The sequence below is a fragment of the Pantherophis guttatus genome, chromosome 1, assembly GCF_059756535.1.
Source record: "Pantherophis guttatus breed Tessera chromosome 1, ASM5975653v1, whole genome shotgun sequence".
Taxonomy (NCBI): Eukaryota; Metazoa; Chordata; class Lepidosauria; order Squamata; family Colubridae; genus Pantherophis; species Pantherophis guttatus.
Genome location: NC_142063.1, coordinates 298,547,877 through 298,562,448, shown reverse-complemented (window position 1 = coordinate 298,562,448; position 14,572 = coordinate 298,547,877). Strand labels below are relative to the sequence as shown.

General features: G+C 37.6%; 1 protein-coding gene across 4 annotated transcripts in view; it reads left to right on the top strand.

The window, feature by feature from the left end:
• Positions 1-9,931, top strand: part of KCNK2 (potassium two pore domain channel subfamily K member 2) — a 110,090-nt gene extending 100,159 nt beyond the window's left edge. For all 4 annotated transcript variants that reach the window (XM_034427816.3, XM_034427817.3, XM_087883185.1 and 1 more), the window contains exon 7: positions 7,569-9,931. In XM_034427816.3, the coding sequence (XP_034283707.2) occupies positions 7,569-7,886 (318 nt within the window). In that variant the 3' untranslated portion in view covers positions 7,887-9,931. The remainder of the gene's footprint in view (positions 1-7,568) is intronic.
• The last annotated feature ends 4,641 nt before the right edge of the window (positions 9,932-14,572 follow it).

Genomic DNA, 14,572 nt, shown 5'->3' with positions numbered 1-14,572 from the left:
ACAGAACTTCAGACAATGGATTGCTGATAACATTAAGACATTACAGAAAAAAAAGTAAAATATATTGAAGTCTTCTCAAGCCTTTGATAATTCACCCTGTTATTGGAGTACTGAAATGGTTTGAACCTACCTGTTTGTTATTTTACTTAATTTTCCACTTATGGAAGTATGGTATAAGAATATATAATTCTGTATAATGAACAACTAAATGAAAAATAATCTGCATTAATCCTGTGGACTCGTATATACAATAAAATAACTTTACTTCAAGGGAACATTGGTTTTATACTAAATCTATTACTCATTCCATTCTGTCTATAGAGCTGTTAACCTATGATGTGTCTATTAATGCTTATTATTCAGATCACATATTAATGAGGTTTAGTTTGTTATTTATTTATCTGTTTGTTAGATTTGTTATAGCCACCCTACTCCAATGGATAGTGTACAGAACCCCCCAAATTAAAAATCCATAAAACACAAAAAAACTCAGAGACAACAGCAAAAATTATCTTAAAATCAATGCCAATTAAACAAAACAGGACTCCAAAAATACAATAATATATTACCTCCAGGCCTGGAAGCAACACTAAGTTTTTAGAAATTTCTGGAAGTCTAGGAGAGAGGGCATTGTCCTTTTTTTTAATTAATTGCATAGGTAGTCCTCGACTTACGACACCAATTGAGCCCAAAATTTCAGTTGCTAAGTGAAACCTTTGTTAAATGAGTTTTGCCCCTTTGTACAACCTTTCCTGCAACAGTTGTTAAGTGAATCACTGCAGTTGTTAAGTTAGTAACACGGCTGGTCAGTGAAGCTGGCTTTCCCACTGACTTGGCTTAACAGAAGGTTACAAAAAGGGAATGCATGACCCTGAGACACACTGCAACCGTTATAAATATGAACCAGATGCCAAGCATCTGAATTTTGATCACGTGACCATGGGGATGTTGCAACGGTCGATGGTTGTAATTGTGAAAAGCGGTCATAAGTCATTTTTTTCAGTGCCGTTGTAACTTTGAATGGTCACTAAATGAACTATTGTAAGTCAAGGCCTACCTGTATTGTGACAGCAAGAGAATCGTTTAAAAGGCAGTGGAGAATATGTTGTATAGGTACACATGAGAAGACTATTTTATAAAGGTGTTGTAACAATAGGAATGTCAGGCCAGGAAGCCATCTTTTGCATTGGGCCTTCAGGCCTGCCACATTTAGTGCTGTGGGAAACTGGGAGGGGGGATTGTATGGAGCTGGGGACTATATATAGTTATAATAATATTCCTTTCTCTGGGAATCAAGGTCATCCTGCCCTGCACCTGGAGGGGTGTGATTGGGAGGCATCTCCAGCAGTGGTGGGTTCCGCCTGGTTCTGCCCGGTTCCGCCGAGCCGGTAGCGGTAACGATATGACGTCACCGAACCGGTTCTGTCTCCTCCCTGCCCCCACCTCCTTGTTATTCTTACCTTTTATTTGGCCCCACCCCCAATCTATTGCTGCCTCCTGAGTCCCAGCTGATTGGCTAGAAGGAAAAAAAACTCTTTAAACTCTTGCCACTGGGCTTCAAAGGGCCGCCATACAGCTGATCAGTGTTTTTTTTTTTTAATTTGATTTATATGCCGCCCTTCTCCGGAGACTCAGGGCGGCTTACAATGCGTTAAGCAATAGCCTTCATTCTTTTGTATGTTTTATACAAAGTCAGCTTATTGCCCCCACAAACTGGGTCCTCATTTCACCTACCTTAGAAAGGATGGAAGGCTGAGTCAACCTTGAGCCTTGGAGAGATTCGAACCAGCAGAAATTGCAGGCAGCTGTGTTAATTACAGGGTGCACTAAACCCCTGTACTATCAAGGCTCTTCTTCTCTGTTAAAAGGCAGTGTGGTGGTAGACAGGTGCCTCCAAAAACAAATGAGTAGACCGGTGCCTGCAAAAATAAATGAGTAGACCAGTACAGCTCTGCAAGCAGTTAAAAGCCTGGTAGACCAGTACCTCTGCTAAATCCTAAAGAATTGCCACATGACCATTAAGGCACGCCCACAAAATAAGCCACGCCCACAGAACCAGTAGTAAAAAAAATGTAGAATCCCTGATCTCCAGTTGGGACGGTGCTTTGATTGGACCATGTGATGGACATGTGGGTGCTGGGCAGGGACTTGGACTTTCCTTTGGGTGGGGAAAATCTGGAAACTTTCAGATTCAGGTTTTCCCAGATGTGCCAATATGACATCTCTAAGAAAATGGAACTTTGAGGAACTTCAAGCCTTGGAGCCTTCTTTCATTGGGGGTGTTACTTGGAACCCTGACAAGGAAATTCCTACTCTCCAACAATACTGAATCTCCAATAGTCAAAGTACTTGAAATAGTCAGTACATTAAAGCATATCACTTACATTGAAACCAGCTCTCTGTACAATTAGCAGTTTGCAGATTGGTTCCTAGGTGCTTTGGAATGGTTGTTTATTAAATATATATTTGAGCCATTTTTTTCTGCAATTTAGACAGTAGCAAAAATGTGATTGACAGAATATGTTCAGAAATGGAGATCCAGTTTATAATAATCAAAACCAGTTTATGCTGATGAATTGAATTGAGAGGAGGCAGTTTGCCTCTGCATGCACACTTTAAAAATTTGCTCCAGATGGTTCTCTAAGCTGCCAAATTATTTTAAGAGTATAAAAGCTACAAGAGGGAGAAGAGGAGCAGAAAGTTCCCTCTCATGCAATTCTGGAATGCACTCATTATGCAGAAATACTAATGTGTATGTTAAGTGCAGGCACAAACAATATTATTCCTATTCAAAACACACACACACACAAAAAGGGGGTTCTGAAGCACACTATTGGAGTTGCAATTTCAGTTACATAAAGGATGGGTATTTCAATCATGTAGCATCAGTTACTGAGTTACTGCCAGGCTACAAATTAAGATTAAAATTGAGTGTAGCTTGAGAAAATGTCATACCTCAAGGACAAAAGAAGGCTGAACAGGCACTAAAGATTTTATAATAGGAAGAAGAATTAAATTACAATAGTTTGTTGCTTATATGCTCTGGCAGTCTGAAAATTACATAGTTCTCCATTTGTAACCTTTTGAGCTTCTGTCTTTAGCAATCCATGGGAAAGTGAGCTGCATTATGAAAATGTAACATTTCCTTTTAGTGCATTTTAGGACACAGAATTATCGGGAGTCCAGAGAATCTATCTGGATCATTATTATTATAAACTGTGTTCTGATATAGCAAAAGAATGATACTACTATATATAGGTCTATTCTCAATCTGATACATAATCACTCTTCCAAAAACAATCTTACTGTTTTTTGCATTAATTCTACATTACTTATATAGTGTTTATGAATTGTTTCTATTTAAATGCATCTAGGGTAATGTTAAAAGAGTTATGGAGAATTTCATTTCTAAATTAATATTACCAAGACTACAGAGACCCATTGTGCTAAAACAATTTGTCATAATTAGTTTATCATAATTTGGATGCTACTTTTGGAAGAGTTTAATTGTTCATGCATATCTAGAGAGCTAATTGGTCAGATGTAGACGCCATCACTGGAGGTTTTTAAGAAGAAATTGGATAGTCATTTGTTTGAAATGGTGGAAATATTTCCTGCTCGTGTAGGAGGTTAGAATAGAATAGAATTTTTTATTGGCCAAGTGCGATTGGACACACAAGGAATTTTTCTTAGTGCATATGCTCTAGAAGACTTCCAAGTTCCCTTCTAACTCTGTTATTCTGTATTCTGTAAATAGAAAAGCATTACAAGTAGCTGAGGTGCCTAACATTGGAAAATCATACCAGTGGCTGGAAATGGCTGGGTTAAATGGCAGCCCTGAGGCACAGATCATAGCAACACAAAAACAGGCACTATATACCAGATCCATTTTGCTGGGGTCGATTGCACTAGACAGGATCCAAGGTGCAGACTATGCAAAGAGGCCTCAGAGACAGTTCAACAGGTAGTGGCAGGGTGTAACATGCAGTAGGAACAACATACATTGAAAGGCACAACCAGGTAATTGGCATTGTGTACAAGAATATCTGCACAGTTTATAAACTACACTCTCCCAGGTTCAGGTGAGGGATTCCACAGAAGGCTGTGGAGAATAAAAGAGCTAAGATCTTGTGGGATTTCCAGACAGATTTCCAGGCAGATACTGGCCAATCAGGCAGCCATCAAGGTAGGATACAAGAAGACAAGGGTCAGAAGACACCAGTGGTGGTAGATGTACAGCTGCCAAGTGGCAGCACTATCAGGAAGGAGTATAAAAAACTGGAGAAGGAGGAACTAAAGAGGATCTGGAATGTAAAGGCCAAAATGATTCTAGTAGTGGTAGGAGTATTTCGGATTATGACTCCTAATTTGGGAGAGAGATTTCAGCAGATTCAAGGAACAACTTCAGAGCTCTCTGTCCAGAAGAGTTTAGTACTAGGAACAGCTGAGATATTGCACAGATCCCTCAAACTGGCAGGCTCCAGCAGAGAACCCAAGATTGAGAAAGACACATACCACCCATAGGGATAGGGACAGAATTTTAACTTTTCTTATATGATTGAGTTGCTTATCTTTGCTTCATAAATTATCATATTTTTACTATGCACTTAATCATTTTGATAAACTTACTTGGACAAAGTGTTTTATAAATCAAACAAATAAAGTTTTGAGTTTCCTTTGAAAGCTGGCTAGAGCTCCAATACAAGTACTTTTTAATACTGGGCAACAAAATCCAGAAATTATAGCCAGCAAGGAGACGGGGAGGAGAGTCTTTCATCATATTCTTTGAATGAGGCACTCCATAAAATGGGATATGATTTTTAAAAAAAAACAGTTTTGAAAATAATTCATGTGCATAAAAATTACAGTAAAAATTTGCAGTATAATTAATTAGAATTAATCAGTATCTATCATTTTGATTTAGTATGGAAAAGCAATATGGCCATAATGCTTTTCCATTGGTTTTGGTTTTTGAACCAAATGAGGTAGTCTTTTAGTAACAAATGCTTCTTAATTAATGTCACTTAATTTAAAAAAAAAACTATGCACATTTGGTATCTATTTGCTTATCAATGATTGAATATTTTATGGTTACATTAATTTATATAAATGTTTCTAATTTTTATAAAAAATATTCACTTGGAAATAATTCAGATAACAATCTATCACTTTTTTTTCTGAATGTAATAAGCCATGGAAATTGGAGCTGATGGAAACATTTAGGCTGTATGTGTCTTTGAAGAGGTACCTTGTTTTGTTGAAAATATTAATATGAAACCCTGGTAATTGAATCAAAACACCTCACTGAAGAAAATAGGCCTCCAGAATTTTGGATAATTTATTTGTTTAATTTATATTTATGTCCATTCATGACTCCAGTAACAGTTAACAGAATAACAGAGTTGGAAGGGATCTTGGAGGTCTTCTTGTCCAACCTCCTGATCAGCCAGGAAACCCTATAGCATTTTAGACAAATGATTGTCCAATCTCTTCTTAAAAACTTCCAATGTTGGAGCACCCACAACTGCTGGAGGCATGTTGTTCCACTGATTAATTGTTCCAACAAGGAAAGTTCTCCTTAGTTCTAGGTTGAAAGTCTCCTTGAATAGTTTCCAGCCATTGTTTCATGTCCTGCCTTCAGGTGTTTTGGAGAACAGGTTGACCCCCCTCCTCTTTGTGGCAGCCTTTTAGATATTGAAACACTGCTATCTATCACTCCTAGCCCTTCTTTTCATTAAACTAATTAATGATAACTCTGCAATGATAGATGAGCTTTGATTTGGGGACAAAGAAGGATGAAAATATTGGAATGGGATGAGCTCTTGCTTGCTCTTTTTCTCACCAGGATGTTTGGAGACTTTGTGCTGTATATATGTAAGTGTTAGGAGGACACTGGCTCAGCAATTAAAGGCACTGAATTTGTCAGCCAGAAAGCTGACAGTTTGAGTTTGAGACCTGAGCGCCATGCAATTGGGGTGAGCTCTCATTACCTGTCCCAGCTCCTGCCTACCGGGCAGTTCGAAAGCATGCAAATATAAATAGATAAAAAAGGTACCACTTCAGTGGGCAAGGGAACAGTTCATATATATAAAGAAGGATCTGTTTGATAAAAGGATTACCTTATTTTACCTTATTATTTTCAATGAATAGTTATTTTGTGCTGGTTTTGGCATGCTTTAGCATATAACGTTTGGATGCAGTGTGTGTACATTTGCACATGTGAATACAAGTAGTCCTCGTTTAATTACCACAGGTTTGTCAACTTGGTAGCTAATCACATGGCTGCAACAGGCTTGTGATGTCATTTCCCTTTGGTCATTAAAGTAATCACTGCAGTCATTAAGTGAGACATTGTGTGACTGTGACTTACAATTTTATTTCTGTGTGCTCCATTAATTCTGCTTGTTGGAGTGGTGAAGTGTGTGAGTGGCCATCATGTGATTGCAAGATGTGACAATTATAAATATGAGAGTTGGTCACCAAGTTGGTATTTTCACACTTTGGTAATGTTGCATGGTCGCTAAATGAGGCAGTCAGTAAGCAAGGGCTACCTGTATGTGCAAAAATACCCACATGTGTCACACAAAACATTTATGGGGAGTTATTCAGGACTGGTTTGAGCTGAGTAGACAATTCTATCTTGGCAAGATGGGGAAAACTGGGTATTACCTAGGAGTTTTGGGTTTAGAAGGTTTCACAATCAATTCTTCTTTGGGGGTAGAGGATATTTTAGATTCTGCTGATTCTTCCTTCCGAGTTAATGTCATAATGAAAATCATCCCATAATGTCACTGAATTTAAAGAAATATTTGTCTCATATCATCATATCCATCCTCTGAGCCCATATGCATCAGATTCGGAAATGTTAATGTCAAGAAGTATCTTATTCTAGCGTATTGTAAGTCTCACATTATAATATTATACTGCAGTGGAAGGAGAAGCTGGCAATTGTTCTGCTGACTTGACTAAAACTGTCACTTGCATTAATCCTCAGTTGGAACTGGCCCTAAAAATAGAACTGCGACAGCTGACATTTTTCTTTTAAAAGCCTTCTCCATCTAAATATAGAAAGGACTATGTTGCCTCTCACAGGAATTATTACATGCATAAGCCAGGGTATCCATAAATAACCATGGCATCTCCCCTGGTAACAACACATAACATGCACTCTGGATTGCTGGGAATTCAGCTCTCCTGTCCAGCTGGGATTGTCTCAGCTGTCAAGCCTTAATTTTTAAAAGCAATTTCACCTCAATGGCCTATGTAACATTATAAAAAGAGATGTGAAATGCTTTAGAGGTAAAGATCTTAGATGTTGCATTGTGTGTCCTTTTTATTAGATGAGCAAGGAGGCGGTTAAATCCTTGCATTGGAATAAAATAGAGATTAATTAAATAGCCAAGGAAATAGCCAAGGACCAGAAGATCTCTTAGAAAGGGTAGCCGTCAGGTTTTGAACACAATTTTTTTTTCTTTGCAACTGTATCCACATACACCTTTTTTAAAAATAAAAAATGCAACGCAATGCTAACTCTCTCTCTCTTTCCTTCTTCCCACCTGATTCCTTAGGTGGGAGAGTTCAGAGCTCATGCAGCCGAGTGGACAGCCAATGTTACCGCAGAGTTCAAAGAAACCCGGAGGCGCCTGAGCGTTGAGATCTATGACAAATTCCAGCGGGCTACCTCCATCAAAAGAAAGCTCTCTGCAGAAATGGCAGTGAATCACAGCCAAGACCTGACTCCTTGCAAAAGAACCTTGTCTGTCAACCACCTCACCAGCGAGAAAGATCTCTTGCCTGCCATCACAAAGACAGATAGCATTTATATGAATGGCTTGACTCCTCACTGTGCAGCGGAAGAAATTGCTGTGATTGAGAACATTAAGTAGCAGTGACTTTGAAGCCTGATCTTTTAATAAGAAGCCGCCTATGGTTTAGACTTACCTTGTAGGTCCGATTATTTTCCCTCTGTCCATAACCGATGCCAATAGCATTTTTTAAAAATCATATGCATGAGTTCCAACAGAAATCTACCCACAATATGGAGTCATCATTATATTTCTTGAAAGACAAGATGAATGGCACTTTGGTCATTGACAAATGCTGGACTAAGCAATGTTCAATGCCTTTTTTAATATATATATATATATATATATATTATATATATATATATATATAGGTGCCCAGACTGGTTTTTGTTTTTGTTTTTCTTCATCTCTCCTGTTGCGCCATAAGGCGTTAAGAATGAATAATGCTGGTTTAGGTTAACAATGTAGCTTTGAGAGATCAGTCCTTAAACTTTTCAGGGTCTACCATGCCAAGCCTAAGAAAGGACCATACATGGACTACAATCTATATGTAAATGGCAAGAAAATCTTATGCAGCCTTTTACCTAAGAAATTTTTGTCAGTGCCTTATCTTTTAAAGAAACAGAACCTCTATATCTTTCATATGGGTTTTTGTTAGTTTGTTGGTTCTTGCATGAATACAATATCTCATATTTATATTTCCTCTTGCCCTCCCCCAACCATGTTTTAAGGATGTCTGAAGCCAAGGATACCAGCGTTACGAAATATGCCAAATCAAGGACATCAAAACGCCACTTCTAATCTAGCTTTAAAGGCACTGCAATTATAAGGGTTGCAAAAGGTGTCCCCTATAATTTTTTTTTTTAAACTCAGGTGCAGATAATACATGTACACTCAATTGATATGTAGAATTTATGGATCCATGTCAGGTCTCATTACTTAAACTCTACTCAACCTTTCGTACTCATGCACCATGTACCAAAAATCTTCAATTGTGTGTTATTAAATTTGACAAGAGATACATCTTGGTGCAATAGATTCTTTTGCATATAAAGAATTCAGACCAATCCTGAATCAGCAGCAGGTCAGCTACTAGTAAATGCAGTGTTGCTGGCAGAAAAGCATTCATTCCCCCCACCCCTCCGTTTGTTTTATCTGTGTCATGTTAGAAACTCACTTAGCACAGGGATCGTGCCTGCTGGATTGCTTTCCTTGAATGTTACATCCTACATTTTTGCCCTCAGCAGCTGGGAATAAAAGTAGGAATGCAATTGAAACTGGCATCACTGTGACTTCTCAACACCAAGGATATACAGTAGATGGTATCTGAAGACAAATGCAGACATGGAAATAGTTGATCAATAGCACAGAGTACAATTAGATGGTTCTTGGTTGGTTATAATAGGCTAATAACGCAGATCTGAAACCAATCCTTAGACTTTCTTTGATTGTTTTAAAAGAAAACAACTTAATTTTATAGCTTCTTGTGTCTTCTGTTTCTAAGTGTGTGTATGAGATTCAGAAGGAATGCAGAATTTAAAATAATGGAATGGAATGCAATGGCTTGTCTTTTAAATTGTTTTCAACATTTTATTCTATTGCAACCTGGCTGTATATAAATACCCCTTAAAAGATTAATAGGCAGCCTGATCCTCAAAGCATAACTAAGGTGCAAGACTCCGCTGAAATCACAGGAGCTTACACTGACAGAGCTATTTGAGGCCTTCGCTCTTGGCTCTGAGTATTTAATACAAAATGGGACTTCAATTGGATTAAATAACATATCCGTATCATTTGATTATTATTAATAGCAGTATAAACTATGAATGTTAAATTTATGAATGCTTCATTTTCTTTTTCTAACAAATCTAAGTTATAGGTGTAAATAGCAATTGGTGAAGAGTTAACAAGAGTGTACATCTCAGATCAGTAAAGTTCCATTAAATATATATCAGGCCAAGCTCTTCAAAGAAAAAGGCCCCATCACCACCATTGCACCCCCCCCCCAGCACAGTGTTCTGAATGTCAACATGGTAAGAAAAGTTGTCTTACCATGTATAAACTGTGAATTGTAATGAAAATATAAAATAATAAAGTTTTTAATTTAAAAAAAATGTTTCACTGAATCTCCTACTTGTGGCTACTTTAATGCTTGGAAAACTATAAAATCAGGATAGTGGAGCTCTCAAATTTTGATGATGTCTATACCCAATTGCAGCCTTCTTAATTTTAATAAAATTATTTTGGCTGATATAAACAATATGTCCCTCCAGAACCATTTTGTTTCTTCTCCAATTAATTGTTCAGGGTTTCCCCCCTCCTGTGGTTACTACTTTATACTTGCATTTTGTCTTAAACTCGTTGACCTTAATGCAGCAAGCACAAAGTGGTACATACAATAGGGCATTCTTGTTTTTGTTCATAAAAGCTGTCTTGTCTCTAAAATGCTACTGCAAGGCACCCTTTTTATTTCTAAAACAAGACAGTTTCACACATATTTAGACATAGCTTAAATGATAATATTTCTGTTGGGTCTAGAAAAAAGCTGTTTTATGCAAAGTCCTTTTATAAATCCAGTTGCGTATGCAAATAATCTACTTACATATCTCATTACTATAACATTAAATTTCTCAAATCTCAGCAAGGTTCCCAAGTGATAGCTATCAGATCTATTTAACTTTGTTTAGTAGGGGGAAGATAGGGGTATTAAAACCAATCAAAATTCATATCTATGCAGGTGTGAACATGATATACCTAGAAATCTCTTTTATTTTAATAGGATGATTCATGTTTTGTATTTAGTGGAATATGTATACTAGGTAGGCTCTTCTTGGATAAACAAAGCTGGCTGAGCTGAATTGTCTTATACAGGTAGTCCTTGATTTGCATGTTAAAAATTAGAATTGCTTGGCAATTGCCATACATTTATGGCAGTTGCAGTGTCTTGGGATTACATAATTACCTTTTGTGACCCTTTGAGACAAGCAAATCAATGAGGAAGCCAGATTCACTTAAAAGAGGTATTACTAACTTAACTGCAATGATTTACTGTCGCAAGGAAAGTTCAAAATGGGGCAAAACTCTAACAACTCTCTCACTTAGCAACAGAAATTTTGGGTTCAATTGTGATCATAAGTCGAGGACCACCTGTACATAAAAAAACTATAGACAAATAGTAAAGCATCTTTACCAGGGAAGTATTGGACCCTTTATTCTTTGACCATGGATTATAACTTATTGTTTATTTTGGTATGAAACATCAGTGTGATGTATAGCCTGAAACCAAACATCTGGGAATTCTTAGAGACATATTAGGCTATCATATCTGGATAACTTTTGAACATTACAAGATCAGCAGTGACATAGTAGGGAAGAGGATATTCACGATTTAGGATAGCATTTACGTGAAGCAAATATTGATCTAATACAGTGTTTCTCAACCTTGGAAGCTTGAAGATGAGTGGACTTCAACTCCCAGAATCCCCCAGCCAGCGCTGCTGGCTGGGGGATTTTGGGAGTTGAAGTCCACCCATCTTCAAGCTACCAAGGTTGAGAAACACTGATCTAATAGGTGTCTATATATGCAGAAGGATAGCTCTATGCTTTACATGGTGATTCTTCTTTTAGTGCCATCTCCTAAAAGGAAGATGGTGACAATCAAAACTATGCATTCTTTTGATGTTACTATTTGCTCACAGCCACTAACAATTTTCTGGAGAAATGTAGGGCTACAGTGATTTTCCATTGACTTCTGCCACATTACATGGTTGGTAAAAGATGTATGTGATTATATGATGAAAGGTTATATAAGTGTTACATATTATTATTAGGAATTCTTTTGAGGCACAGTCAGTCCAGCACTGCCTAACTGAACTCAGGATTAAGGCTGGAAAATTAATGAGAACTGGAAAAACAGGTCATTGGGTGAATCTAACTGGCTTCATTCAGGATGGAAGGCCCAAAGCGTTACATTAAATGTTACTAAGAATAAATGTATTATTGCATTTAAAGAAGTATTTCAGAGTCAGTACTGCGGCTGCACACTATGTGCTTTGTGCTTGATGATTTGCAGATTATACTTATTGTTAAAATTGATATTCCATTTTTTCCAATTTTAAATATCCAAGATGAGATCTAAACAATATTTTTGTTCTCTCTGGTTGAGTTTCACTAGCAAAAGTAGCTGTTTCCTTGAAGAGGAAGAGTTCTCATAGGAAAGGACATCTACAAATTTTGAAGTCAGGTTTGATCTTCCTACAGCGAAACACACATTTGGAGATTTGGTTTCTTTTGATTTTTCCACTTCTGATTCTTGATCATCAGTTTTCTTCTTCATCAGAATAGAATCTGGTTCATGATAGTTCCTTTACTAAACAAATTGGGATATATCCAATATATGTGAATAACTGAGTCTATGACTATTACTTTAGTAACCAGAAGTAGACTAAATCATACATCTGTACTAGATCAAACTTATTTCTGCCCTATTCTTCTCATTAGCTTTATAATTCCTTCCTCTCTTATTTTGGTATTTGTGTATAACTTTATTTCTGTCCATAGACTCAGGGATTATTTAGAAATCACCTGATATCTAAAAATGATACTAATTTCATTTTCCCATTAGTAGAATAGTTGTTCAGATGTGAAAAAGTATTTAATATATAACCTTGATATATAATGTCGATGATGAAAGTATCCAGTAGAAGTCTTATTATAGTGTGAAATTTGTTTACTGTATTTTTTTTAAATTTTATTTATATACCGCCCTTCTCCAGAGACTCAGGGCGGCTTACAATGCGTTAAGCAATAGCCTTCATACTTTTGTATATTTATACAAAGTCAGCTTATTGCCCCCACAAACTGGGTCCTCATTTCACCTACCTTAGAAAGGATGGAAGGCTGAGTCAACCTTGAGCCTTGGAGAGATTCGAACCAGCAGTAAATTGCAGGCAGCTGTGTTAATAACAGGGTGCTTAGACCACTGTACCAGCAAGGCTCTTATCATATTGATTAATCTTATACTAACATTTAAAAAGTAATCAAGCTACTGATATAACCAGGATTAATTACCAAGAATCAGATTTTGAAGAGTGCATTTTCTCAAAAAAAAAGGACTAATTGTTGAAATCCATATAAACATATATAATAGCACATGGAAACCATTAGCCACAGTACAGTGCTTCATGATGGAATCAGGCAAGGTCACAAGTTCTTGAAATGTGAAATGGTGTGCTTTATTACACCACACAATAACAACATTAATTTTTCAGCTTCTCCATGTTCATTAGAAATAAGACATAACTCTAATTCCTTACTGATGGAATACTCTTCTGGTGTACAGCACCCACTTCACTAGTATTCTTTGCTAACCAGGAATTAGTGAGTAGGTCAATAAGCATTTTAAAAGTTTCTTGTGAAATGACAGCTATATTCATATATTGGTAGCCTTTGATTTACAACAGTTCATTTAGTGACCATTCAAACTTACAATGGCACGGAAAAACTTATGACCATTTTTCACACCTACAACTTATCTAGCATTCCCATGACCATGTGATCGAAATTCAGATGCTTGGCTATTGGTTCTGTTGTGGTCCACCAGCAGCCTGCGGAGCTGGCAGCGGAGTTGGACAGCGATGAAGCTGAGGAAGAACAGGGGCCAGTCCTGGAGGCTGGGGAAGGCCCGAATGAGGGCTCTGCGTCGGAGGCAGAGATGGGGCCAGGGCCATCGGGGAGCGATGCGCGGACTCCGGAGCCTAACCGTTGAGAGATTTGCTTCGTGTTTGGATGTATTTCTTTCTTGTCAGCACCTTCTGTTCCTGAACTGTTGCCAAGAAAAGCCTTTGGCAGTTTGCCTAATTATCCCAAGGTCAGAGATAAACTGAAGGTGTTTTGAGAACTTTGCTTTCATTTAATTTGGAATAAACTGAGAATGAGTTAATTCTCAGCTGTTTTAATAAAATCTGTTTGTTTTTGGAACTGTTTTGCATTTAATATTAACTACGTGGGGCTGGGTCACAACAGGTTCCTACTTATGATTGTTGTTGTTTACCAAGGTCATGTGCTCATCTTTTGCAACCTTTTGACAAGCAAAGTCAATGGGGAAGCCAGATTCACTTAACAACCGTGTTACCAACTTATCAACTGCAGTGATTCACTTAACAACTGTGGCAAGAAAGTTCGTAAAATGGGGCAAAATTCATTTAACAAATGTCTCACTTAACAACAGAAATTTTGGGCTCAATTATGATTAGAAGTCGAGGACTACCTCTACCTCTATAAAGGTAAAGGTAAAGGAGTTCCTGCAGATTTTGATCCACTACTCATTGCCAACTATTGGGAGCAATGCTCATCTCTGTTTCAAGGCCATTGAGCCAGCATTGTCCGAAGAGATTTCAGTGATTATGTGGCCAGCACGATGTCATGGAGCACTGTTACCTTCCCATCAAAGTGGTACCTATTTATCTACTCACATTTGCAGGCTTTCAAACAGCTAGGTTGGCAGGAGATGGCGGAAGGACAGGAGCTCACCCCATCACAGGGTGTCTCAAACCTGGGCTGCAAGCTTTCCAGCCAACAAGCCCAGCATCTTAACCACTGAGCCACTGCCCTGCACCATATTCATGTATATGCAAGCAGATTCAGAATCATATTTCTCTTTCTTTAAGATGTTTAAAATCTCCTTTCTTTCCACCTTCTCAGCATAATAGACCTCAAGAGAGTTGGCGTGACCAAAATATGATAATTTGAGCCTGGTTATTTGTGCC